At 38.1% G+C, this 27,654-nt stretch overlaps 1 protein-coding gene across 2 annotated transcripts in view; it reads left to right on the top strand.

Annotated features, from left to right (window-relative positions):
* Positions 1-27,654, top strand: part of alk (ALK receptor tyrosine kinase) — a 384,869-nt gene that overhangs the window by 149,015 nt on the left and 208,200 nt on the right. Inside the window, exons 2-3 of one of the 2 annotated variants that reach the window (XM_020643122.3) lie at positions 11,677-11,793; positions 25,990-26,145. In XM_020643122.3, the coding sequence (XP_020498778.2) occupies positions 11,677-11,793; positions 25,990-26,145 (273 nt within the window). Of the gene's footprint in view, positions 1-11,676; positions 11,794-25,989; positions 26,158-27,654 lie in introns of both variants that reach the window. The other variant, XM_065966045.1, reaches the window with a different exon arrangement.

The following is a 27,654-nucleotide window of genomic DNA, read 5'->3' as shown; positions in this document are numbered from 1 at the left end:
CAGCGTTGGGGGGGTGGAGACAAGCCGACATGCCGACACTGCGACACGACGACACAAACACTTGAAGGAATCTTGGTGTTCATGCATTACTTTTAATGACAGCTGTCCTTTTCTATCAGAAAGGTATCCTTGAATGACTTATTTCCCTGATTTACGACTCTATCCACTATCATATCTCTACAATAAAGGCACAAAAAGCCAAAAAAAAAAAATTGCTTGACCTTCAGGGCGGGCGGGCCACCCCCTAATATAATGGTAGGGGAAACACTGAAGGTGGTAATAATTTGTAAACTGTTTAAGTTGCCTATTATTTAAGTTTAGCCTACAACTTATGGATATATAAACTTTCATAAGACTGTGCTGTTGAGCAATGTCCAACAAGACAACAAGACAAGATACAATTATGGGCTTTATGTAGGCCTGGGCGATAAAACGATAACGATAATTATCGCGATATAATTTAATAATTCAATTAAAAATGTTCGATAAAAGTTTGATAGAATTTAACCTGTAATTACACCATCCAACCACTGGTAAACGGGGGGTGCTAATGTGCCTTCAACGCTAGTTGCCACCTGATATTAAAAAGAAGAAGAAAAGGACGATGAACAGCCAATCATCGCAGGGATATGGGTAGGCGGGCTTACAGACGTTTAGAGCGGAATGAAAACACAGCCAAAATTAGCGATTGCGGCACTGAAGGAAACGTCAAACCTACCGGCTCAAAGCAGGAGAAAACACCGTCAACAAGATGACAAGAAAGGCCGCTCAGCTTCCAGAGTTTAGAGACATTTTGGCTCTTTACATTACGATAAAAAACAGAGTAAAGTTCTCTGTAAACATTGCCGAAGAGAAGTGCAGCTAAAACAGCTAACACACAATGTCCAAATGTCATAAACGAGTGTTAGTATGGACCATATTGTAAATTAAATAAACTGTCTATGCATGGTGTGGACCCTCAGTACCAAATTATTGATAATGCAAATGAGATAGACACAACCTGGTCGCTGTCTGCTTGGCAGTGCAGTTTACGTGCATTTCACCTATGCTTGGTGGATTCTATGCTATTTCACTTGCAGCTTTACTGCCCACAGAAGCTGAGCAATCCTTTAGTGGATCTGGCCTCAGGACTTTTGTTAAGGCTTTGGACACGTAAGCGTTTGCATTAGGGTTTTTGTTTACTGATTATTTTAGTAATATTGACACTTGGATCGGAATACCATCTCTTCCACTCTGGTGCTGTGTGACAGTGTTTGATTTTCAGTTCAGAGGAGCTGTCAGTGTCAGGCTAGTGAACAGAGGGGATTTGTCTCTCAGTTTTTATGCTTGTTGTTTTGCTGCAAAGACATCAAATAGTCATAACTGTCCAAAAAATGTGTTTTTCAATGTGTTTCAGATTTTGCAATTTGTCTGTATTGCATTTTTTTCTGACACATTGGCAATATTCTCAAAGAATGTAATCATCTCTGCTGAATTAGCGGGATAATATAAGACAAGAATGGAGATGCAGAGATGGAATTTAAAGTTTGGCACATTAGCTCTCTTAACACAAATACCAGAATAGCTCTCTTATTTCCGAACTGCAAAGGCTGCTTTCTAAGTCCATGATTGACAGTTTTCTAATAAAGCAGAGTTATAAGTTCTATCTGAACAAACATTTCTGTTTTAAAACCTCCTCTAGTGAGTTTCAGAGCTCTACCCATTTAGATAGAATGACTGCTTAGAATTCATCCGTCGTAAAAGAAGTCTAGTGTGATAGATTGTTTTAAAACTTTTCAGTCAGTGAAACACCTCCAGCATTAAATTCAATTAAATGTATTTTATTTGTAAAGAAACCATATACAATATGAAACATAAATGTTGCCATTTGATGCCTTGTAGCAGACTTAGCTTAGAGCTAGTTTACATCTGCAGTCCCTTGGCAGGCCAGTCTTATGATACTGAAATATGTCTTGCCAGGCACTTCATTTCTAAAATAAATTAGTTTGGGAAATATTATATGGATAGGATTAAAATAAGTAGTTAAAGGCTTTATATGCGCTTTTTTGATCCAGCAGATCTCACCCTTGAGCACCAGCATGAAACCAAAACAACTTGCGCTGCATTGTTGTGTTAGCGTGCTAATGCTAGCGATCTTTATTATGCTGGTATCTTCACACTGCATGTAAATTTACCTGAAATGAGTGTGATCTAGAAACACAGTTAAGCAGTGAGTACAGTATGTTATTCTTCTTTTCTCTAGTCCCTCAATTAAACAACTTTTATACACGAGGGGAGGAGTCAGCCGGCAGTCCTGGCGATGTAAACAAAGTGAAGATAGAACTCTGAAAACATCACAGACAGTGGGACTCGGGTGTTACACCCATTGTAGACAGTCATGACTCACAGAGTTATTTTCAGAGGAGATACTTGATTTATATTACATTTAAGTGTGAAAAATCACATATTAAGCCTTTAAGTAACTTACTCTTCTTAAGCAACATATATTATGAAAGTCTTTTGTTAAACCAAAAGAATTCCAATTGAATAAAAAAAGTCAGTTTGTAAAAATAAGGGAGGATTACAATTTGTAGAATGAAAAAAGTAATTACCATTCAACTTCTTAAACAACAAAGGACGCTATCTGCATTTGACTTCTTATGCTTAAGGTCCTCTAACTGTAGTTGAAAATAGGTGAACTATGGGGCGCTGGTGGCGCAGTGGTTGGTGTGCACGCCCCATGTATGGGGGCTGTGGTCTTCCGGGCGGGCGGCCCGGGTTCGGGTCCAGCCTGTGGCTCCTTTCCCACATGTAATTCCACTCTCTCTCTCTCTCTCTCTCTCCCTGATTTCTCACTCTATCCACTGTCCTATCTCTCAATTAAAGGCACAAAAAGCCCAAAAATAAAACGAAAATAGGTGAACTAACAGGGGGCAGCAGAGGAATATATTGCAGTTGACCGCCATAGTATATTTCCTGACTATTTTAGGGTTTTCCATGTTTTATAAGATTGCTGCCCACTGTCGATGATCAAGATGATAGCCTCTCTTATCTCTCATCTCTCTCGCTTCCTTGTCAATGTGTCACCAGTACTGTCTCCACATAACTACTTTGCAGGTAACCGTAGTGGTAGCAGAAGGCCAGCAACACAACACTATTGTTTTCAAGTTGAGTGTGCCATAACATCCCTACCAGATATCCACTAAAAAGCTGAACAATACAAAAGCTTAATCATCTGATATATGATGATGATATGTTGACTACCTGAACTGGCTTCAATGCTGGTGATGTTTAACTAAAGTGTTAAATATCAACGAACAAATCCCTCTAATCCCTCTGTTGCAAGCTGTCATGTTAGAGACATGTAGCTGCCACTCTTTAGCTGGTGGGGTGCTTTGTTTTATGATGGAGGAAAAAGTTTGAAAGGTTGATGCTTTGAAATGATTTACTGTGGGCCCAAAGGAAAAGACAAAGAGAGATTGAAAGGTTGATTTGTCATTCTCTAAAGTGTTGCTGACAAAACTAAGATGAGAGGTGCACATGCAGCAATGTACTTATTATTAAGCCACTGTGTTAATCGAACCAAAAAGAGCGTAGCACCAACACCTTCTTCTCATTGAGTCACAGAGCTGCTGTCATATTAACCATGCAACATTGTAAATTCAGTTACATGAGAACATCAGAATGACAACATGAAAAATGTTAGAGGCTGTGTTTGCGACCTTGGCGTGTTGTTGCCTGGTTACATAGCAGAAAGCTGGGGGATGTTGGAAATCAAAGAATCATTTAAATATGACCTCTTCCTGATCTTCAAGGCCCTTGATCAAATGCAAGAGATTGTAACAATACTGCACAAGTGTGAAACAGAGTATCTGACTGCGTTTTAGACAAAGGAAACAACAGGGACTGCAATGTTTCAGTCTCAGCGTTGATCATTTTGATCATTCCTTTCCACTGAAGTCAGACCAGGACAGAAAGCTTGGTCTTCATACATTTTGCATAATTCTTTGTGTGTCTGCATACTTTATCTGTGTTGTTTGGAGATAAACAAAGCACTCCTAGTAGTAAGGAATGAGGAGTGCACCAGACTGGCTATGTTAGTGCCAAAAGCAGAACAGTAGTACATTTTTCTGCAGTCCTCTTACTTTGCCTCAGCACCAGCACAGAAACACTATAGCTAGAAGTAAATACATGTAATCTTAACTTTGTATTGTTCTTTTCTGTCTTATAGCTTAAGTGTTTCTGATCCCGAGCCCCTTTGGGTAATGCTACAGTCAATGCAATCCTTGGGAAACTACAATAATTTCACCTTTATAATGTTCACCTCTGTGCACTGAGTGGGCTTTGAAACCTACTCTTTGATGAATGATTCATATGTGCATGAAATATCAAACTACTTAGGTCATTATACTCAAACAATATATGTCAGCTGTCTCCTGGGAAATACAGGATCTACAAACTAATCCCAGCCTCAGCCCTTGAGTAAAGCCAATCCTGATCATGCTTGATGGTGGTGATGTGGATGCTTTGATGATGTAACAAAACAAACACATGAACGTCATGGTCAAACACTTTGAAGTCAAGGAAGAAATGCTGGGCTCTGTAACTCATGTTATACAGTTTCAACAGCAGGATCTGTTGGCACATTTCCATCGGTGTTTCCCTTTTGGCAGTTCACCAGTTAGATGTTTTATCTGTATGTGGACCTAGCAGCTATCAGAGTGGACAAAGAATGAGTGCAACAAGTCAATCTGATTTCTACTTTGTTGGCGAACATTTTTTTTTGTACCAGCATAGTCCACTATAACTAATGGAGTTAAAGTTTCATTCTATTACTGAAATACAAATTCATGTATGCAGAATTTGTTTGAAAAGGTTGATGTTTTGCAGCACTGGGCTGGGTCATAACACCAAAGACTTGCGATGCAGTAAACAGACACATTCAGCAAAACACACTGTTTACAAACAGTCCTCCAAAGGCTAGATAGAAAAGTGCTCTATGAAGAGGTTGGTGTGGCAGGGATGCAGAATCTGTTTCATACTGTTGTCAGCCATGGCAAATAGTTATCATTGAATAGTGTTATTTTATAATACGAGTCATAGGGCCAGGCAAAATTAATATATTTTCCTTTTTCACAAGATGATGGTGAGAGAAAATAATGTTCAAATGTTGGAAGTACAGTTAGATGTTCAGTATTGTTACAGGAAGTTTTTTTTTTATAAATAAGAGGTACATTATTTCATATTTCAAGTTTGCGCTTGGCATTTTGACTTCAATCCAAAACTAAAAAATGAAATAAAAAGTCTTGCTCGTCTTATCTTTTCACTTCGTAAGGCCTGTTGGCCTTGTGTGGATTTGGAAGTTAATTACTATGACAACAGTTGAATATAGAAACATTTTATTCAGTTTTAATATACTTTGTGTCTGTGTTAGGATTTGATTGACTTTCAATCTCGACTTCTAGAAGGAGCTGAAGTACCTTAATTGCCTCCATGAGCGGTGAGTCACAGCTGCTGTAATTGCAACTGTGAACTGTGTCTATAAGCAGTTAAATGAGTGGCTAAACTCTTTACAAACTTTCTGTTGTTTTTAAAACTAAGCCATTATCCTGTCCTTCTTTATCTCTCAAAGTAACTTTACATAGATCCTCTCTCTGGTTCAAATCTTACCTGTGGCTCCTTTCCTGCATGTCATTCCCCACTCTCTTTCTCCATTTCAAACTCTATCTACTGTCCTTGTCTGACCAATAATGGCACAAAATCCCCAAAAGTAATATTTAAAAAAGTATTTACCTGCAGAAACTTCTGTCAGAATCATGAATAAAAATAGGGTAGCTCAAAGCGGACCATTTTTGATATAATGTAAAAAATGGGGGACAGATTACATGATTCATTGAACGGTCATTTACGGCTAACGGCCAAAAAACTAAATATTTTTAACACCAAACTAGATTTATGTATCTTACAATGCTTTTCCCTCTAAAAAAACAACTGTAAATGACAAAGAAATGACTAAAAACATATTGGTCACTTCTTTCATTAAACACCATATTGCCACAAACTAGAGAATGAGGCTAAAAAGAAAACTTCTTCTGCAACTTTTGATATCCGTCTATATCTCCAAATGAGTCGTTTGTGTGCATTATTTGTGAATAGTGGGCTTTCTGCTGTCTTAGGAGGTGTTAAGAGCACACTTATGCATCAGCCAAGCCGCAAAGAAAATCATCGCATCAATGCACAATGGCAAAATCATTCTCTCTAACGAGCATCAGTGAAGCCTATAGTTGACGTCTTCATTGTCACAGCGCAGCCCTTTCTTCTCCTGGATAATGTTTCTGGAATGAAGCCTTGAGATCCATTTCTTTGATATAATCATTCAGTGTTTGCCTTGGGAGACAAAAAAAGTGCTTGATCTTGCTCTGAATCCTGGGTACACATTTCAAATGAGCATACGTTACTTAGGGGAGCTTCTTAAGTGCTGTCTAACGATGTTGCTGTGATGGTCTTTCTGGCCTTAGTGTTTGGCATGGCTGCTATTTCATCATGCTTTGACACAGCCTCTCAGCAATGCAATGTTGGCTTATGTAGCATTAGCTCATTTACTGATAAGCTGCGTGTTTTACTAATAATGGATTACAGAAATGGGTGAATAAAGGTGTCACTATCCATGACCTCTTTTGATCTATATCAGCACAATAAAAAGGTTAAACTGCTGTTTATGTTGCTGTTTGACACAATGTCATCTTTAAAGGTGATATTACTAAAGCAAAGAGCCCATTAGTGTTCATATCTCTACTCATTTCATTTGTAATCAATTACTGTTGTTTTACTTGTAACATCCAATTCAAGTTTACCCAAGAGGTGAAGTAAGCAGGGGAGTTGTCGTATCATCAGAGGCTTTCAGTCAGATTTACAGGGTTAATAAGTTGCATCCTACAGTCAAGTTAAAAATCCCTGCTTGTTTACAGGGCAGGATTTATTGGCAAAAACAAATAAATAAATAAATGGTGCCAGCGTCTTGTGACAAACACAGAAAGCCATACAACTTATCCCCCACCTGAAGCTAGCAACAAGCACAATAGGTGGTATATTATCATGAACCCTTCCAGTCTGCCTCCTCTCTTTAACCCTGTTTAGCCTTAGATGCTAGTCGTTAAAATAAGACTTAAGACATCTATATTTATGTAGATGACACGTTTATGAATAATTTAAAGTCAATGTAAAGGCTTGTTAATTAAAGAAGTGGTCACTGCCTTAACTCTGTCGAGGTTTCTTGTAAGTTCAGGAGAAAAGTGTGTTGAGCAAATAACTGTGAACACTTGTGTGTTATTGGAGTTGAGCAACGTGCAAGGAATTTTGCAAAGGTCTGAATGAGAGTCGGAGTGCTCAGTGGACACGAGGGCTCCTCTGTCGGAAATCAATGCAGGCTTTTGTTGAAGAGAAAGCACAGCCGTTTCAAGGCCTCAGCATTTTGATGTGGTGCTGGCAGTCTTTAGACAAGCATTTAATGGCGCATCACCGGCCTTGGACAGGTAATCAATTCATTTAGGCAGTAATGTATGTATCCCAAAGTAAATCTTTAATTAAGGGGCAAATAGAGGAGGACAATTGTGATGCAAGAGGCCAAGGAGTATGAAAATCCAACTGCGAAAACGCATTGTTACTCATTTCCCTTTTTAATTAGCTGGAGCCTCTTCATACTCCAGTTGTTTTGTTACATTACCAAGCACCTTTGTTAAGCTCGATTTCTACCCCCAAGTAAGTCTTGTATATGCAAGCCAAGCTTCTATAACCAACATTATAGAAATAGCTACATAACCTTGAAGAGAACTTTTTCACAATCCATGTGAAATCAGTGAATCCAACCTTTTGTCAGGTCTTGTGTGGACCTACTGATCCACCTCTGTACACTTACCTTCCCCTCTCCCTTTCATGGATAGTTTGGCTTCATTTCTGGATCATTGCACTGTCATACAACAATGCCCTCAAGCACCACATACATCACAAACAGGACTGTCCCCTGACAAGTGTTTGTTCAACTCCTGCTTTCTCAGCTGTTCTGTGTCTTTCTCTTGTTCTTGCCCCATTTTTTTTTTTAGATTGTGAATGCCTTTGGAGCTATCGACTTCAATCTGAATTTATGACCATAAGATTGACAGGTTCAATCAAGGGTCATTGATTAATCTACTAAGAATTTGAAGGATTTCTAAATGTGGGTAGGACTGTTCAGTGAGCTGAGTAAACTCTCCTCAATGGTGATGAACTGACTTACTGAGTGCATGTGTTTGTTTTGGCTTTACTCATGTAGATGACAGGGTTGAAAAGAATTACAGTTAACTAGGGATGGGTACCACTTACTCAGATTCACTCCAAGCGCATGTGTATGCCAATTGACAATAAAAGACTGCTGTCAAATGTAAGATGTTAAAATCCAGTTAATTTGCTAAATTAGATTCTCATTGTGTTTATGTTTAGATGGCATTTTGCTAAGCAAGGTTTTTCCAGGCCAGCTCGAGTATAGTAGGCTATGTTATCCCTCCAGCATGTTCTGGGTCTGCATGGTGTCTCTTACTCGGTGTGTCCATGTCGAAAATACTTCCACCAGGGGACACAGTTTACATCCTGCTCTTACACTTGAACAACCTGAACTGGTTCTCTTTTTTTCTGCTAAGATGTTTTTACTCTGAGCTCTTTACAGATGTCTGATCTTAGCAAACAGTGATGGATTACAGTCAAGAAGTGCAGGCTAATTTTAGTGAGGCTGAGACAAGAAAATGTGTAAACTAATAAACAATTTAACTGTCTAAAAAAAAAAACTTGAACTATTGCTCAAATAGTTGGCTTCCAGAAGTTGTGTATCTTAACAGAATGTAATTTAAAACTTCTTGATTAGTTCACACCCAATTACGATAGTTGACTACAATTTCTATTAAAAAAATACATTGTTTGATTAGTACTGTTCATTTCCTAACAGATATTAACAGTAAAACATAGGGAAAAAGGGAAAACCCAGCCCCCTGCACACCCCACCATTATGAAGACGTTTTGCAATTGAAGTTGAGTACCAGTACTTAGTTAAATTTAATGATGCATGTGATCATTTTGAATACATCGGTTTTCTTAAATTACTTTTATTCAAACGAAAAAATGATACAAGTATGTGTGACTTGATACATGATCATAAGATAACTTACTGCAAAATAGAACTGCAGAAACTTGAACTTCCTTGTTCAGTGTGCAGCCTACTGTAACTTGAACTGTGATAATGCACCCTGCTATAGAGACTCATTTTGGCAACTTGCATCAACAGTATAACATTTTCTTCCTTTGTTTAGATTTTAGACTGCTAATTAACCCAGCTTCCCTTTTACCACAGTCACCTAACAACACTGTTAGGTGGGGGTTATTTCTGTAGTAAATGTTCAAAGATGAAATCGTGAAACAGACTGTGGATCATCTTAGATTTATTCAGCCATGGTCAGACAGCACAGAAACACAACACACATGGCTGACAAAGTGCAGACCAAGATATCACAATCATTGACAATCATTGTCAAAGTGGCCATCATGGAAAAAGTGGCAAAGTCTTCATCTTCACAGTGTTGCTTATATTCTGCTAGAAGGTACAGCCCACAAATTCCCAACTGCTTCGGTTCATCTCTAAAAGGCTAGAAAGAAGACATCACCTTGACTCGTAAATATCAGACATATACATTTCTTCAGTCTCAGAGTCACATTTCCTTTTTAGCTCACATCAGACACTTGGCTCAAATCCAAACATAACTCTGCTGCTATGAGGTCTCTAACCCCTGTTTTACCTGAAAGAAGAATTACTCCTGGATGGTTGACACAATTCAAAGATATATCCACAAAATTATCATGATGAATGAATCCATGAAAATATGTTCTAACAAACAACTATACTTAAGGTTTGCAAGTGAAAAAGTTGGAAAGAGCTCATCCAAAGCAGCCTTTGTGTGATGTGTCTGCCTCATGCATTCTTGACATGAGCACAGGGCAAAATGATCTAATGCCAGGATATTGTCAACCTACCCTACAAACAGCAAGAAGTGACACACTATGATACTCAATTATCCAGCCAGCACCAGTGGCATATCAATTAGTCTAAAAACTCTATTATCAGCTCTGGCTACCAGGCAGCCAATCAGCTAGTCAGTTCTAGCTGCAGTCTGCCAGCTCATATAGTAGCCAACCAGCCAGCCAGTTTCCCTTGTAGCAACAGCTGTTGACCCTAAACCACAAACTCTGTACTGGCCACAGTCATTTCTGTCACCTAGCACTGAGTGGTAGCGTTATAAGCATGCTTTTTAAAAACGAGAGGCTCACCCATGTCTTGGCCCTTTCCTTCACTCAGACACCAACTCCTAATAAGGGCTATCATCGTTTTTAATGCAAGGATTTTTATTTGATCTTAAGACGTGCAGTCATAACATAAAGAGCTAGTTTTAAAGCAGAATAATTGGCTGTTCATTAGTTCAAATAATTTAAATTAGATTTCAAACGCTTCAGTTCTACCATGTAGGTCTTCCATTTATTGATGCTCATTTCTTGCCGAGCCAACTGAGATCGGGGTGGGTGTGAGAAGCTGATTTTCGAACCTCACATGCAGAATATTGATGGATGGATGACTTGACTTTGTGATAAAAACTCAATTTTGTTCACATTTCTTTTAGTTCCATCCTTACAAACCAATATGTGTATCTGCTCAGACATAATGATGTTTCATTATCCACTAATTTTTAATTGGAAATGAAATCACAGCCTAGAGAAACACACTGACATTTTGCTTAAACTTTCTTCTAAATTGGAACCATTCCACTTTTTTATTAGCCTATCAAGTTACCATTGTTGAGATGTGTTTTCATGTTGTCTAGCCACCCTTATTAAGATTAAATAAGTTTATTCTCAAAGAGGGAAACGTTCTTACCCTTCTCATCTGATCGCTTACCATCAGCATGAAAACTACTCAGTGGGTTCAAGCATTAATACTATAGAATTGACATATTGCCACTGGATGTATTGGAGAACAGTGTGCGTCTTCTTTGGCCAAAACCGAAATGTGCTCAGTTCAGCGCCGTGAAAGTCATGGTTTACGATTAATCACTTTTTAAGGCTCATTTAAAATGACTGCAGGATTTACGCAGGAGACTGTAGACTAATTATCCAGGGGACTAGGGACAAAGTGAGAGGGACACTGTGTGTGTTTGTGGGTGTGAGTTTGATGGTAGTGTGGGTGCAAAAGTAAGAGAAAGTTGTTGCATCTACTTTACAGTAAGGGACTTCTCTTCGATCGTGTGATAATTAGTCTGAGTTTAGAAGGTGAGGACAGAGTCAAACAAAATCAGACAAACCTGTCCTGAGGTAATTATGCAGTCTATTGATATCCAATAGCCAATTCATGTGGGCCCTTGGACTTTTTTTAAATCATTACTGAAGTTCATTGAGTCACTGCTCAAATTATACAGCTACCATTTACCAGTACCAAAATCGTCTACATTTCACTTATAACTGAATTGTATTATGATTTTAAAAAGAAATTCCGTAAAAATACAATGCATAATAACTGCAGAGATTCCAATCATGGCTATAGACTGTCACATAACTTTGGTTTTCCTACCCAATGTCTCTGCTTCATGCTCTGAAAGTAAGCTGTGGATTTGTTTGTTTTTTTCCCAGGTGAACCTTTGGCCGGTAGTAGGACTGCTGCTGGCATTCCTAGAGGGTACTGGAGCTTCTCCTGGGTAGCCGAGGACGACCTGAGCTTTCCCAACGACTCTGTGCCAGCGTCAGCAGGTGAGTCATACATTGTCAGCCCTGCTCAGACAGATGGACAGGCTTAGGCACATCTGTCCTCCAAAGACTCTTTGCTCCCAATAAACTATGACACCTGGCATCAGCTTTCTATCAGCTCCTATGAACGTCTCTGTCTTGCCTGCCTGCTACCATCAGCACTGGCATCATCACAAAGCTTGTGTCTCTTGATTGGCCTGTTTATGGGCCACTCCAGGACCCAGATGGGTAGAACCTTCAGTGACCATTAGAAAAACATTTTTAATCTGCCACAGGTCTTACAGAATTAGTTTCGATTCACTTTTGTGGAAATCATGCTGTCATGCTGTATTAAGTAAGTACTTCCTTCAACAGGTAAACACAGGGACACCTCCTCCGGTGACGTTCACAGAATATAAAATTCTGAATGTTAAACAATAGGCTATTCTGATTTTTTAAAACTTCGATCATTTAAACCATTATCGGCACGTTACATGAATAACGATCTGGAGTGTGAGTTCACTTTAGCACTATACCCTTCTTCAGAAGAACAGCTGTGAGAAGGAGGGGAGGGAGGGAGGGAGAAAAAAGTCACAGTAATATTTACAGTCTATTGTCACTACCTGCGCACTGTGCTGCTGTGACGGATGCTTCGCTGACATCCGCTGAACAGCTGTTGCTCTGTGCTTTCTGGAGTTACATGCGCACCTTACCAAATGTAAAAAAAAAATTAAAACGGTTAGCGATTTTACTAAGTGTGTTGTGTTTTTCTAAACGTTTAGCATTTAATGGTCACACCATTAGTAGAGCTACAATGAGCCAAGCCACTTTTTTCCAAGAATAACGTGAGCAGATTGTGCATGTTTTTAACATTTTTAACACAACTGAAAGCCAAGCATATCGTTTCAGAGGAAAAAGACATGTTTAGCTTTTCTTATACTTAGAGTAAAATCCAGTGTGTAAGACTTTGATACCGATTTTTTCATGCAGAAAGTTGGCTGCGTCCTCTATACAGGTGCGACCAATATACTAGAGTAAAATACTGAGGCACACACAATCATTACCCTGAGTGCAGCTCTCACTATGAGATGAGATGAGATTCAACTTTATTGTCATTATGCATATACAAGTATAGAGTAACGAAATGAGGTTTGGCATCTCACCAGAAGTGCAATAAGCAGAAAGTGCAAGAATCTGTGCTATGTACAGTAATTACAAAATTTACAGATGTAGACAATGCAACATGACGCAATTGAAAAATCACTACCATTCATTGTGTATGGCAAGCTGTGCTGGGAAAAATACCTGCGCTGATGAGGCTGGCAGGGCCATGAGGTCATAATGGTTCATTTAGAGAAAACTGTGGTGTACTGTTCAACACATTTACAGCTTGTTAAGTACTAGGGGTGTAAAGGTACTCGGACTGGACTGGACCGATCTGAGTATGCGCGGAACAGAAGTTATTTAATCTGTGTTCCCACACGGACCGCAAAGCGGAAGCACACCTCAGGGTGGAGGAAGGCTGCGGCCGCTGGTACGGGACACAGCTTTTAGTTAGTAACTTTTAAAAAAGTTCAAACATAAACTGTGCAGATTACTAGTTCCTCGAGTCCTGTCGGTTTGGACAGTTGCATATAACCAAAGCCATAACAAATGCTGTTAAAGTTCTTATATCGACAGAGGGAAATATTAATAGTTCTGCGATGAAACTGTCCCAAATGTGATTAGGTTTATTATGTGCTCAAAGGGCATTCAAAAAACGGTTGGCTTAATAAACTAAAAGGTGTCAGTGTAATTTAAAAGAAATATTTTTACATATAGGCTATATTAATTACTTCATTTCATTCTAAAATATTTTATTTCATTCATATCTTTTATTTATTGGAAACTCTTTTGGTTGAAGGATGCAGCATAAGTTCATTTTATTCTGCCTTAGCCCAATGTGTAAAAGGGAAATTCTAAATGTTCCTAATAAAGAAAAAAAAGTGTTGCATCAGGTCCCTTTACTGTACCGAAAATGTATCGAACCGAAGCTTCAAACCTGAGAACCGTACCGAACCGAAATTTTTGTGTACCGTTACACCCCTATTAAGTACTGATTTGATTGAATGACTTCTCAATTAAAGTCATCAGGTGACCAGCGGAGGTGGTCAGCACAACTTGAGGGAAGAAGGTCTACACATCACAACTTTCACCTTACGCTGAGCGATCAGCTGCCATACTCGAGCTAGCTGGATTGCAAACTCAAAAAAAGGAAAAACAGAGGTGTTTTAAAAGAGCTGCACATAAATTGGACATTAAAGACTTTGCTGAACACAACTGTAATCATCATGCAGGAAGACAGTTTAAACCTTTTTTTTCTTTTTGGGTAGACCTCTGAAATCAAACAGCCTCTTTCTGCTGCAACTTATATTCAAGTTTTTAGTTTACAGTTAGTTTTTGAATCACTATGATTAAAATAAACAAGTATTAGGGTTGTTTCCTTTTATATAGTCTAATGTATATGACTACCCTGATGTAAATCATAATCACAACTCTATCGCATCTGTGGCTGCAACTTTGTATTAATATCAGTCATGGAAGTTGACTGTCAGCTCAATGTGCAGCTGTACGTCACAGAAACAATGTCATACTATCTAATACACTTTGACTTTAGTAACTAAAGCACATATTTAGTAACTCACTTCTCAGCTTCTTAAACACTAAATAAAGTAACCTGTAAAGAATTTGTTTGATGTTTTCACAATAAATTATAATGTTTTGTACATTTGATGTATGAAACAAGATTATCAGTGACATCCGTGTTTCACATTTACAAGAATTAATTCCTTATGTACAGGTTTGTATTACCTATATTATTCTAGCAGAAATCCAACTTGTGACCATTACTCACCCAACAAGCTGTTTGCCAACTAGATGAAGAATTAAGTCGAGTGACGCCTGAAGTTGCCAGGTCTGAGTCAAATATAACATTTTCAAATTGACAAGAAAACAAGTTGTAGTTTTAAGAAAAGGGATCTGAGGGCTGCAGCAAAGTATTTTAGCTCTTGGTGTGAGCATTTACTGAAGAAAGCCTTGAAGCACATGTGCGCATCAGTGTCTCGTCAGACTCTCAAAGTGTATTCACATCACTCCGTGGTGACAGCTCCAGCATGATTTTTTGCCCCTTTCCAATCTCTTGGGGGGTGGCAGGTCATCCTGTAAGAGATGATTCAAAGTCCCGCCAGCACCAAACTGTCAACCGACTGTTTATGAAACCCATCCTCGACTGTGAAACCCTGGGACCTGCCTTTGACAGCCTGTGGCTGTGACAGCCTGCAGTGGACCTCACTGTAATTGGTGTCAGTTAGAAAAGGATCATCACACCATTTTTAAATCTATCAATACATCATGCTGACTGCCGACTACATTTCTATTGTTTTTTTTTTTACAATGACAGCATTCACCTCTCACCAAAAGCATGTTAGCAATAGAGTTTTTTTTTTTTTCAAAATTGTGATTAGTGAAGGGAGAATGATGTGGCTGAAGCAGGAAGGATCACATCTGGTTAGTAAAAGCTTGATGAAAACAAATGCTCCAAATGAGTGATGGCACTGTTGAGTGAAACAAATTAAAATGTGAGTACCATGAATGCTGCCAAATGTTGATTAAAACATACAATAACAAATATCCCTTTAACTTGTAATGTCTATATTATACTTAATGTGCATATATATCCTCCCTGAATGTATGTTTCTCTAGCAACAACTGATTGTATAAAAAGGGATTTGTGTCTTGTATTTCTACATTTGTGGGGACCAAATGTCAAATGTTTGCCCAAGACATTTGACCCTAGTGTGCTTGGCATCTTTAAGAAGCTTTTAAAGGCTTGTTTGTGTTGCATTTTGTATATCTTCGAGGATGCTTTAAAAGGGTTTGGAAGAGGACAGGTCTCAGAACACAGTAATGTAGAACTTGGCTTCAGGCTGCTGTGATAGATCTCAGCTTTCCCTACAGCATCTGCTGTCCTTTGGCATTTATTGCCTGCCTCAAAAACCAACACACAGTGACTGGACACTTGTCACCAGCTGCCCCCTCCCTCCCACCTGCATGCTTCCAACAGCAGCGTTCAACCGCTGGGACTACAGGGTAAGGCAACTTTCATTTTTGAAAAAAAAAGAGCTGGTAATCTAAATTTGTTGTCTCTGTGTCAGAGCTCTCTGACCTTAGCTCCCCTCTGCCTCCCATATGCAGTGTGTCACCATCCCTCAGGGAATGGAAGCATGGCAGCCTGTTGCCATATTCTGATTAGCAAAACCATTTTCCATTTCCGCCATATTCCTTACACTAGACCCATTCTTCTCATCAAGATGGATCGTCCTGGTTCAGCTGTGGCTGCCAGCTGCAACAGAACCCCTCAGATGGATGCTAGCCACTCCATGAGTCGCAATGCTCTACAATAGAACATCTGCCTCACTCAGCTGGTTGCGCTGTTCTTGTGTAATGAGACACAGCAGTGGAATAAAACACATTCGCTAAGGCGGCGGCGTATAAAAGGTAGAGCAGTGGTGCAGGTGCTTTAATATGGTGTCCTCCTGGAGTCACATTACTCAGCCCCTCCAACCTCCAGTCGAGTTCACACTGAACCAATTGCACAGCTTTTATTTTTCTGAGGGTGCCTTGAATTGTTTTTAATATGTAACAACATTCATACACAGGATTTCAAAAAGCACAGATATGAGGGTTGGTGGCACATTAAAAACACCTTTGAAGGAATTTAAATATTTAAATACATCTTCAATATAATTACGGAGAATACACCTTTTTTTAAATAATTTTGCCTGCATTTTACATTTCCTTTTTTTAAGCAACAAACAAATGTGCAGCCCCCTCATCTGCAACTAAGGACACAGTCACCATACTTTGGTTACAAATGAAGGTAGACTGTGATCCGCGTGAGCAGATACCCTTAGTTAAAGAAACAATATGTAGCTAGGTATAGTTCTAAGTTTATCTTTAATTTGTCAAAATCTGATCCCATATGAAGTTACATTTTTTTTAGACGACAGAAAAGAGCAAATTTAAAACAATTTGTCAATCTCCTTAATCAAACACAAAGTTGTCAATTTTATCATTGCATTAATCTTGCAGAACACATTTCTTGCTCAGGATTGAACTTAATACTTTGTCCAAGAAGTTCACTAAATGTATCAGGAGTGAAATTATGGAAAAATAATCAGATAATAGGAACATCTGCTACGCTTGGCTTATAAAAAATACCCATCATGTTTACTAAAGGTCTGAAATGTCAGGCTAAATAGAGTGTATCTCTTGACTAAGGAGTCTGGACAATCAGACTGATTCATAGAGGGGGCTTTTCTGATTCGTTGTGTTCTACAAATGCTTATACGCAAACCAGAATTAAATAAATAAAAAAATATGAGATGCTTTTCAAACAACTGCAATCACAGCCTATACACTGCAAAGCATTCAAAAAGCAGAGGAAGATCTATCGACAAGAGAGCTGCACAATAAATGAAAAAGAAAAACTGTACTGGCAAAGCCTTTCATAGATGATGAAGTGTTTGCATTTGCCTCAAGGTGGATTCCAAGCTTGCTGCTCTTTTCCTCTGCGGGTTAGCATGCTAACCCTATTTGGTTGTTATATGTCTAAGAGTTGTATAGGTTGATAAGGTTGTGTTGGTATATTTACAATGGGACCAGTAGGCTTAGTTTGCCTATCATATGAAGTGTGTGCATTCTACTGTTTGCTCGTCGTGTGGGATTGATTTACAGGAGTGCAGATAGGAGAGATCATGTATGTATAGTAAGACCTAAGGGAAATGTCCATCAAATAAGACAAGGAAAGCTAAAGAAAGACATGACTGCATCAATTTCTGCTTGGGCTGTTAACTCAGCCACAGCTATGAACCAAATTAAATCCATGAAGCTATTCATGTTTTAACTGTTTCTAAACATTAACAAAGGGTCATTTTTGGACATTGGACATTGTTTTTTTTTTAAATTGACTTAGAGGGTCTGTTGTGGAGATTTTATCTCGACCCCTGGCAGCATTCCTCCTCTGTAGTTTTGATTGGCGGATACAAGGTAAAGGAAGAGTTCACAAGGTACCATACCTTACTTTGATCTCCTCTAATTTATAATCAGAAAGTCTCAAATGCAGTACAAGCTAAGAAATATACAGCTCCATGTAACTTAATATTTATATTCATGCTTCTTCTTTATGCCCCCTCTAATTTTGCTCATTCTCAAACTCATCCTTAATCTCTAAAACCAGAAAGAGAGAACTAATTGAATTCCTTCTCAAAAGGGCAAACGACTGATTAATATCTACCGATATTGGGCAAAAAGAAAAAAGCAATTACATAAGCAATTACTTATTAATTTGTGTCGCCAACAACAAAATCAGACTTCTGTGTTCAGATCAACATTCTCATACCTGCTTGTTGTCAAAAATCACTTCCCACTCGTCTATTCATCTGTACGACTTCAACAGAAAAGATTCAACTCCCTTGAGCGGAAATGAATTTGCCCTGAATGCAGAGGCCATAAAAAGTCTAATGGATACATAAATAAGCCGAGCCAGACACAATCTCATCGCAATCAGGAAAATAAACATATTCATCATCTCAGTTAAAGGGTTTCATGGGGATTTTTGACAGCACAGTTTTGACTCTCCTTCTACAAAGAGATGTACAACGTTAGATGTAATCTATTGACGTCAAAAGCATTACTGTGCAAATCCAGCATCTCACTTTTTTTTTTAAACATGTAATCAAATAGTTGTGCACTGCTGGGAATTGAAGAGTTTATTTATGTACAAAGTGAAGATGGCCACAGTTGGCTTGCATGGCAGTGACCTGAGGCTGCTACATGAAACACCACTCAGTCTCTGCTGAGTTTGATGAATGAGGTCAGGGTCGTAGTGTCAGAGAGGCTCATTAACCAATCACACACTCTTGTTTAAGCACTCACAGCCACTGGCCGATTTGGAAATGTGCTGCTTAATTAATAACCGGAGTAAGATTTAACTGTTTATTTACAATGAATGAATTCCCTTTTAAGCACTCGAGAACATTCATTGTATCAGCAGCCCCATTTACAACCTTGTTTACAGTCATCTGCTGCCTTTGTTTGTATTGAATAGCCAACCTATTACAAAACTTTTCACCATTCCCAGTACGGAGGCCGGTCTGTTAACAACCTTAACTGCTTTCACAAGAATGGCTGAAAGAATTACAAGCACATATGATGTAATCCATAAATAAAGTATAGTTTACAGAAGCCTTCAGAAACAATAGTAACCTCGTCCTCCATGTAGGCAGACATTCAAAGACAAGTAAAGATGTTATTTTCTTTATTTCTTTGTCCTTTGTTTGCCTTTGGCATGGTTGTAATGTCTACTATGTTGCCATGTCACATAAGTTCATTCCTAACTTGAAATTAACATACTAATTACTCTCTTTCCTGATAACAAATGATGACATGCAGCTTCTTACATTTACAAACTTTAAATGTTTTATGTAGATATGCATCTACAACGCCTAATGGTGCCTTATAGCTTCACACAGCAGCATCCTGAGCATCCTCACACAACCACTTAACACAATCTCTGGGGTCTAAGAATTCATAGATTGCCTTTAATTAACATCAAAGCCTTTTGTGTTGAAACTCTGTTGAATTGGCATGTGACAAACAGAGCTCAAGTAACAGATCTATGAAGGATCATGTGATTGTAATCAATATGGCTCCTTGGAAGCATTTATTTATAGGTTAACAGCCCAGATGGGAATACTTTCAGATGAGGGTTAGGGTTAATTAATCGTATGTAAATTAGAAAAGAAAGAAATCCAATCTTTTAAGTACAATCTCTCTCAGCACATGACAAAGCTTTTGATTGAGCTTCTATTTTTGTTTTCCAAGATCAAACGCACTGAAATATGTCAAACACTTTGTTTCTTTAGACCCCAGAGTCGCAAAGTTTGTGTATTTGTATATCTCAGAGGAGTCTTATTGTGTCATTCCAATATGAATTGTTCCTTTTTTTTGTTTTCTTTTTTTCAGAGCCTTTTATAACACCAGTATATTCACATCATCATAAGAGACCTCAATAGAAACCACCTACATATTCTATAAGCAGATTTCTATAAGCAGATTTCTATAGATTGAATATCAAGTATCGCATGTTGAGTATGGGCAATCTAACAGGTATTTACTGTATGGAGACGATCACAGATGCAGACACAGATTTCTTAAAGATTTTTACACAATTTTATTTAAAAAACACCAACACAACCTTTCACTTTCTTTAATGACATATTTACTGTGAAATCTGGAATAGAAGTAGCACTGATGTGCAGTACATGACACAGTCAATGCACACTAAATGGTGGCACATTTTACATAGTGCTAGTTTGTGTGCACTGGTAGGTTGTGGCAGCTGAACTATTGTCTTGATGGCACATTTCTCAGCATTTAACACTGGTATATTGATTGCACCGGTATATAGAACACAGCCCAGTTTTAGAGGAATAATAGGTATTCAAATTGTGTGTCATACTATGAATCTAACTCAACATAATTCATTATGTTTTAAGAAGAAATAAGAAACTTGTACACACTTCTGTATAGCCTGTTAAAGCTACTTATGTTCATCATTTATCCAGCAGGTTATATAATTCTACAATTCACTTAGCAGACGCTTTTTTCCAAAGTGATGTACATCAGAGAGTAAGAACAACACCAGCAAGGAGCTAGAAAAAAGGGAACAATGTCAGTAAGAGCAAACGATCAACTTTGAGTCTGATTGGACACACAGGTGCTGACAGGAAGTGACCAGAGGCAAAGCACAACATTGAGGGCAGTTCTTGAGAGCTCTAATCAGTATAGAAACCATCTTATAAGTCATTGTTATCAAACAAAAACCATCGTCATTACCATCATCATCATCAATAATATGGAGACCATCATCATTAAGTTAGTAGGTATTCATGAAAGAGCTGGGTCTTTAGCTTTTTCTTAAAGGTGCAGAGGGACTCTGCAGATCCAATGGAGTTTGGAAGTTCATTCCACCACTGGGGGGCGACAGAGGAGAAGAGTCTAGTCAGCGTCTTAGGACCCTGTTGTGAAGGTTGGATCAGACGCCTTTCATTGGCAGAGCGTAGTGGGCGGGAGGGAGTGTAGACCTGAATGAGAAGCGGAACTCAATTGCCGTTTTTTTCCCCACTTATTAAAATTGTAAAAACACAACACTGTACACTGAAAACTTTAACTTAATTTTACAATTACAATAAGAAATCTCTTTGAAACCAAATTATAAAACCATCTTAAATGGAAATAAAAAGCATGGCATAAACATTGTCCTCTAATATGTAACCGTTTCACAGTGAGCACCTATCCCATTTCAAGCTATTTTTCCAGTAATTAACCTTTGCTTGGGGACAAATTAGATATTAAACAAACTTTTTGGCAGTGAGAATGTTTGTCATGACCTGCACATAATTAACAGTGCTCTGCCAAAACATTAGGGGGTAACCAAGGATACCTTCTGGCAGACACAAGAGAGACAAAAGTAAATGGTGTGGGAAATGTTTTTTATGGTACCTGCCACTCTCAAAACAGCTCCTCCAGTTACTTTGATTAAAATGTGCAATGGTGATATCAAAGGGAGTAAATGAACCCAAGCTTGGTGTTACAAAAAAAAGGAAATGATTACATATTCAAAGGATATTACGATTCTGATTTTGAGTGAACGGGCTGTGAAAGCCATGTCCCCGGTCATTTGGCAAGTCATCAGTTCTCAGTCACTTTGCACATGCAGGAGGTGGGCGAAATTGGATGACAGATCCAGATCTTGCTCACCACAGCTGAATCATATCTCTCATCCCCATTTGGCAGTACACAGAAGTGCTTAGCTTGCCATGGTGCCAAGTGAGTTTCTGTAAGAATATTTTAGATGATACTCGCGGGTTGGAAAAATGTGAGGAGACGGCTCTGAAACTTGAATCTATGTTCATTTCCGTGACTGTGCAAAGTATGCAAATTTGTGTAATTAAACGGTATCTGAAAATATCCTTAAATAAACTCTACACATTGATTTACACTTACACATTAACATTAGACTTTAAGCACTGTGTTACTGTAAAACCTGAGCACAAAATGATAAGAACAATACATGTACAAATAATTAAAGTCCTTCATGACCCATATGTCCCATGTGACAGACATTTTTGTTCAGAGGAAAGAGTCTTGAAGAGTATTATTTGATTCTTCAAATCCATGTTTTTCCATTTAAGATGGCAAGTTCAAGAGGGAGTTGTGAATATCGATATGCTTTTACAGTAGCCCACAGGGCTGACTGTTAGGACAGAACAAACAGCCCAAAATACCAAGCTTACAAGCTTATTCGTCGTGTTAGTGTCATGGGGGAGAACCAAAAAATTGCTAAAGCATTTCATGGAAAAATATGTTTAAATGCCCTCGAGTATAAGATGAATCATAGACAGTTTTTAAATATTTCCAGTAAAACGAGTCAATCCAAATCATCTTTTAGATTCTAACAAAATTACTAATTATAGTGTTGGCAGATGTTGACATTCAGTGGAAGACATGAGGTCACAAAACTTGAATATCTCATTTGATTTAAGTGAGTTTCAAATCATCTTTAAATGTTTGTTTTTTAAACTGCAAAGAAAGTCCTAAGTGATAGTATTACAATCAATGAATTGATGAACCAAAGGGAACCGTAAACATCTATATAAGTAAAAAAAAAACAGAACTAATCCTAGTTCTTTGTCGCTGTAATGTCTCCTTATGGTTTACTGAACACATTCCTTCATGCCAACCATTCTGCAAAAATGTCTATTAAAGGAAAGGAAATGAGCTTTCACTGCAACCTTGAATTTCCCAATTCCAGCACATCTCATCAGTCCTCAAGGTCCCCAGTGGTGATGGGCTACAGGAATCGATGTTTTTAGCCAAATGACAAGTTTTAAGCATGGAAACCATTACCCTCACTGCCACTAAGTGGATGGGAACGACTGCCGCTTTGATTCTCTAAAGGCAGCTGCCTCCTCAAGTGGACAGAAATGTAATTTAAGGGCAGTCTAATGCAGCCTTGATTCCACCTCATTAGGTAAAGCTCCTTTTTAGGATTCAGTCCAACATCTCAATTCACTGATATCTTGTTCAAACAGTGTTCCAAGTCTCATAATATATGTTAAATACTGTAGACTGAAATATTTAAGGAGATTAAAGAGATCTCTTTTAATGATGACTTTTTTTTCTCCAATGAAGGCGTGTATACCTTCACTGTAGCTTTGGTGCTGCATGTCAAAAACATGGTGAGAACAATGTGGAGCACTTTGCAATTAACTTCTTAACTGATCTACATGAGCCTGTGAATCTTGTTCCCCTTTAATCGTGTCTTTACTTTTTATTTTAGAACCAGTAACGTTAAATTTGTTGCAACTTTATGTAGACCTCATCCATTGTTAATCTTCACACCATTTTCTAATTTAGTCATAGTCGCTGACGAAAATGTCCTTTATATTGAGTCAGATATTAGTCATTTGTTATTGATTTAATTTAGTCAATTAGTCACTGACTAAAATTGCAAATCATTTTAGCTGACGAAAATAGAAGATATTTTAGTCAAAATAAAAACAAAACAAAATTAGAAGCAAGCTTTTTATTTTTATTATCAGAAGCTCCAGGGGGCGGGGCTTCACGGACCTGCAGGCGAGAGGCTCCAGGCTGCACATTGTTGCACTCACCACACACACACACCTTTGATGAAGTATGCTATGGTTTACAATGATTTTAGAACAGCTGAGGGGGTACGTGATAATCGTCACTTGTAATGTCGTTTTCGTTTCATTCAATTAGATGAAGTAATATTATTTATCAAATCGTCAAATAGCGGAGTTTCATCTCATTATCGTCATAGTTGACTAATTTAAAAAGACCTTTGTCAACAAATATTTTCGTCATTTATTTTGTTGATGAGATTAACACTGACCTTGACATTAATAATATACTTTGACAAAGTAGTGCATTTATCTAATGATGAGTTAACCAAAACCCAGACTTATTAAGATTTACATTGAAACAACCAAATGAAACCTGCAGACTTTTAATGATTGCTTAGAATATAATCTGTGTCTAAACAAAATGTGACATGCAGCTGACACAATTTGCCATGAAATATAATGTTACTCTGGTTACTGTATGTAAACTCATGGGCTCAGTGTATGTTATCTGTTGTGATACTATTTTTTCCATACTGAATGATTAAGTATTTATAAGAGGAGAATGGCAAATGTGTTCCAAATTGTCCAATCCATCTGACTATGCTAACATGATTTTTTCCTAATAGACAGTGGTACTCTAAAACTGTCCTAATGCTATATGTGTGATCTTTTGAATCCAGTGTAGTTCTACTCAATGTCGTAAGGTGACAATAAGTGTGATTGGTCAAGTTAATTATTTTCTATTTTTAAAATCACACAGTTTGTGTAGCCCGATTTAAATATAAATCTCCTCTTACATGTATTAGAGGCTTAAAACCTTAAATGCTACAAAGAGCCAGTCTACAACTCTGTTAAAAACTGCATCATTATGAACACTACATTATGTTATAGCTATAAAACATGAAAAAAGGAAAATGGTGCGGAAAAAAACGTTGGATAGGTAATGAAGGTAATTATAAGAGACTCTAGTTTCTCTCTAGAACCTTTTGTGAGAAGTCATTAAAAAAGTGGCCAAACCTTTTGAAACAGCTATTTACCAAGCCGAAAGAGTTTCCATGAGGTCTGTCGACATGGAGGGGAGGACGGATATTGGCAAAGCTGGAGACACAGAGAGGATGAGTGGGAGGATAGCAGACCATTCATTTTCTCTCCAAGTAATTTTTTAGGGAGGATTTTTAGGCAGTAACACTTTACCCTCTTCTGCACCCAGCCAACTTTGGGCATTTTTTTTTTTTTTTATCAAAACTGTATTTGTGTAACCAACCACATCCCCCTCCCAAATAAAAAAAGATGCACTGTACAGCAGGGAGCAGCTATTAAAGGTTACAGAACACTACTTTATGCACTGTAAAGTAAGATGCATTTAAATTTGAAATAACAAGCTGTACAACATTGTTATTTTAATTGGACACCTTCAGTATTGTTCATGTAATTAAAAGTTTTATTTGCGAAGCAGTCAGAAAGATGTTTAGAAATGTTTTTATTTAATATATTAATATTGTGCTAATACACTCCGATTTTAGGAAAAGGGCTTTGGAATTCATTTAGGTTCATGTTTAATTACAGTTAACCCCCCCCATTGAATTATGTTGAATTATTGTGAATTCTATATTGTAACCTTAGCTTTGTAAGCTTTACTTTTGGCAATATTGTAATATTGAATGTTTTATTACTGCTTCCTTAATACTAATATTTAAATTAGAATAATTTCTATATTTAGATTCAATTCTACAATTCACTTATCAGACTCTTTTATCCAAAGCGACGTACATCAGAGAGTAAGAACAACACAAGCAAGGATCTAGAAAAAAGGGAACAATGTCAGTAAGAGCAAACGATCAGCTTAGAGTCTGATTGGACACACAGGTGCTGACAGGAAGTGACCAGAGGCAAAGCACAACATTGAGGGCAGTTCTTGAGAGCTCTAATCAGTATAGAAACCATCTTATAAGTCATCGTTATCAAACAAAAACCATCGTCATTACCATCATCAATAATATGGAGACCATCATCATTAAGTTAGTAGGTATTCATGAAAGATTATTCATTATGAGGTTTTTCCATAAATGATGTAGGATGGGTACGAGTACTCTGGTACTAGAGTAATCATACATGACGTTAATACCCAAGTAACGTTTCATTAGTCGCGCGCACGAGGTCTTCTAAGCTACAAAGGTTTCACTCAGTTAGTGTAACTTGTGTAACTGCACATTCTAGGTCTGCCATAATCGATATACTTGGTAAGAAAATAATAAACAGCACACAGAGGTGTAACTTCTACAGCCACAGCTTCAGCTTTATTAAACATATGGAAATGTATTTCTTTACGGACAAAAATATCAAACCAGAGTGTACTCGTTCATAAGCTAGTGCTCTGTGTTTTTAGATTTCTGTAAATGTCCAACCCTAAAATAATGCTCCAGAAGCCTCAGATTCATCTCCTCATGTAAAATTACTCTTGTCTTAACAGATCACCGCTGCCCTGGCAGCAACAGCAGAACATGTGAGCAGCACCTGGAGGAAACCCCAGAGTTCACATGGAGCATAGTGGCTGCTGGCGACCTGCGGGGGCAAAAAAACGAGAAAATGGAAAAGAAGGCGGGAAGCCCCCAGGGGTGGGAGGAAGGTAAGAACGAAGGTATCACATTCGCCCTGTTGCTCGGGAGTTTAATTTTTCCAGCAAGCTTTCTCATACTAAGATATCCTCTGCGCATGGAGAACTTTCTAATGAACACATCAGCCATGACTTTTTGAGCACCTTTTTGAAGTTCTTGTCAGTTTTGTCGTGACAAGCTTTTTTTGGTGCGATGTATCATTGCAAGCTACCCACTTAATTATGTCAATGCAGAAGGCAGGCAGTAAAGTATTTCTCACTTTCATCTAACATTATGGTAGCCTTGAACTTTAATACTCAAAGAATGAAGCAGTGTGTTGCTGTGTTTGCTATTTAGACATCCTTTCTCATAATGTTCTCTCAGGTAAAGAGCTGGATATAGTTTACTGATCTAGTAGTCTGCAACATCTTGTAAGCGTCTGCCTTCAGATCTCCCTTATCCTCCAGCATCATTCATTTTCATACCTTGGAAGATGAGAAAATAGTTTCTGTCGACTTGTCTCCTGAAGTGATGGTGAAATGGAGGGAGACGGAGGGTCTATTTATTTCCTTAAATGTTTTTTTTTTTTTTTTTCCTATCATGAGCCACAAGTCTGAGAGCAGATGGGTGGAGTGCCGGGTGAAATTGGAAAAAGTGAAATATATTGACTGGTGAGAGAGAAGAGTTAGTGTGAGTGGACTGGAGGAAAGACGGATGTACTTCATGTGTATTTCGAGTTTTAGGTGTAAACGAAGGCAGAGAAGGTGTTCCTGTGTGTGTGCGTGACTTTGTGTGCACACTTTGGCTCAGCTCTCTGGCAAAGACAAGACGTTTAAGTTACCGAGGTAAAAATAGTTGCGTCTCAGGCCCAGCAGCTCAGATATGACATCGGGTGCTTTGATGTCGCTCAAGCATCTTTATCAATAAAACATATTTGTATTTCTCAGCATGCCAATCACTCAATAATACTTTTAACATGTTTAATGAATATTTATCTTTGTGCATGTAAAGTTGACATACTTCAACAGACCAATGCAATAAGGACATTGTCTATGACACCATCTCTCATCTTTTCATACGGAGAAAGGCTTTCTATCTACCAGGTTAATGGTCCTTTGTAATCAAATCTAAGACACACAGCCTTAATGATGCAATGAGCCTGGTGCAAGTTTGTCCTTTCCCCCTTTTGCTATTTTAACAGCAAATAAATTGGTGATCAAATGCAAGTGGCACAAATAGGCTGAGAAATAATCACCTGTAATATAATTTTTTGTTGTTGATGTAACAGGAATCAAACTTTGACCAAATGCAAGAATGAAACTTTGCTATTTTGGTCCAATTTAAGCTTTTTTTTTAACATGTGGTTTGTACACAGGTCAGACTCATGTTATTCTTGCTTGTTGCTAGGAACATCCCTACTCCTAACGTGGTGCCCAGAAAAATGTAGAGTATGCATGAACAACTGCTTAAAATAATGTGATGATTGCATTGCAGTTAAATCAGCTGCAGTAATCCCCATGCTGCAGAACAGAGACAGAGTG

This window comes from Labrus bergylta, chromosome 18, assembly GCF_963930695.1.
Source record: "Labrus bergylta chromosome 18, fLabBer1.1, whole genome shotgun sequence".
NCBI classification, from domain to species: domain Eukaryota; kingdom Metazoa; phylum Chordata; class Actinopteri; order Labriformes; family Labridae; genus Labrus; species Labrus bergylta.
This window is presented reverse-complemented; position numbering and strand designations above follow the sequence as displayed.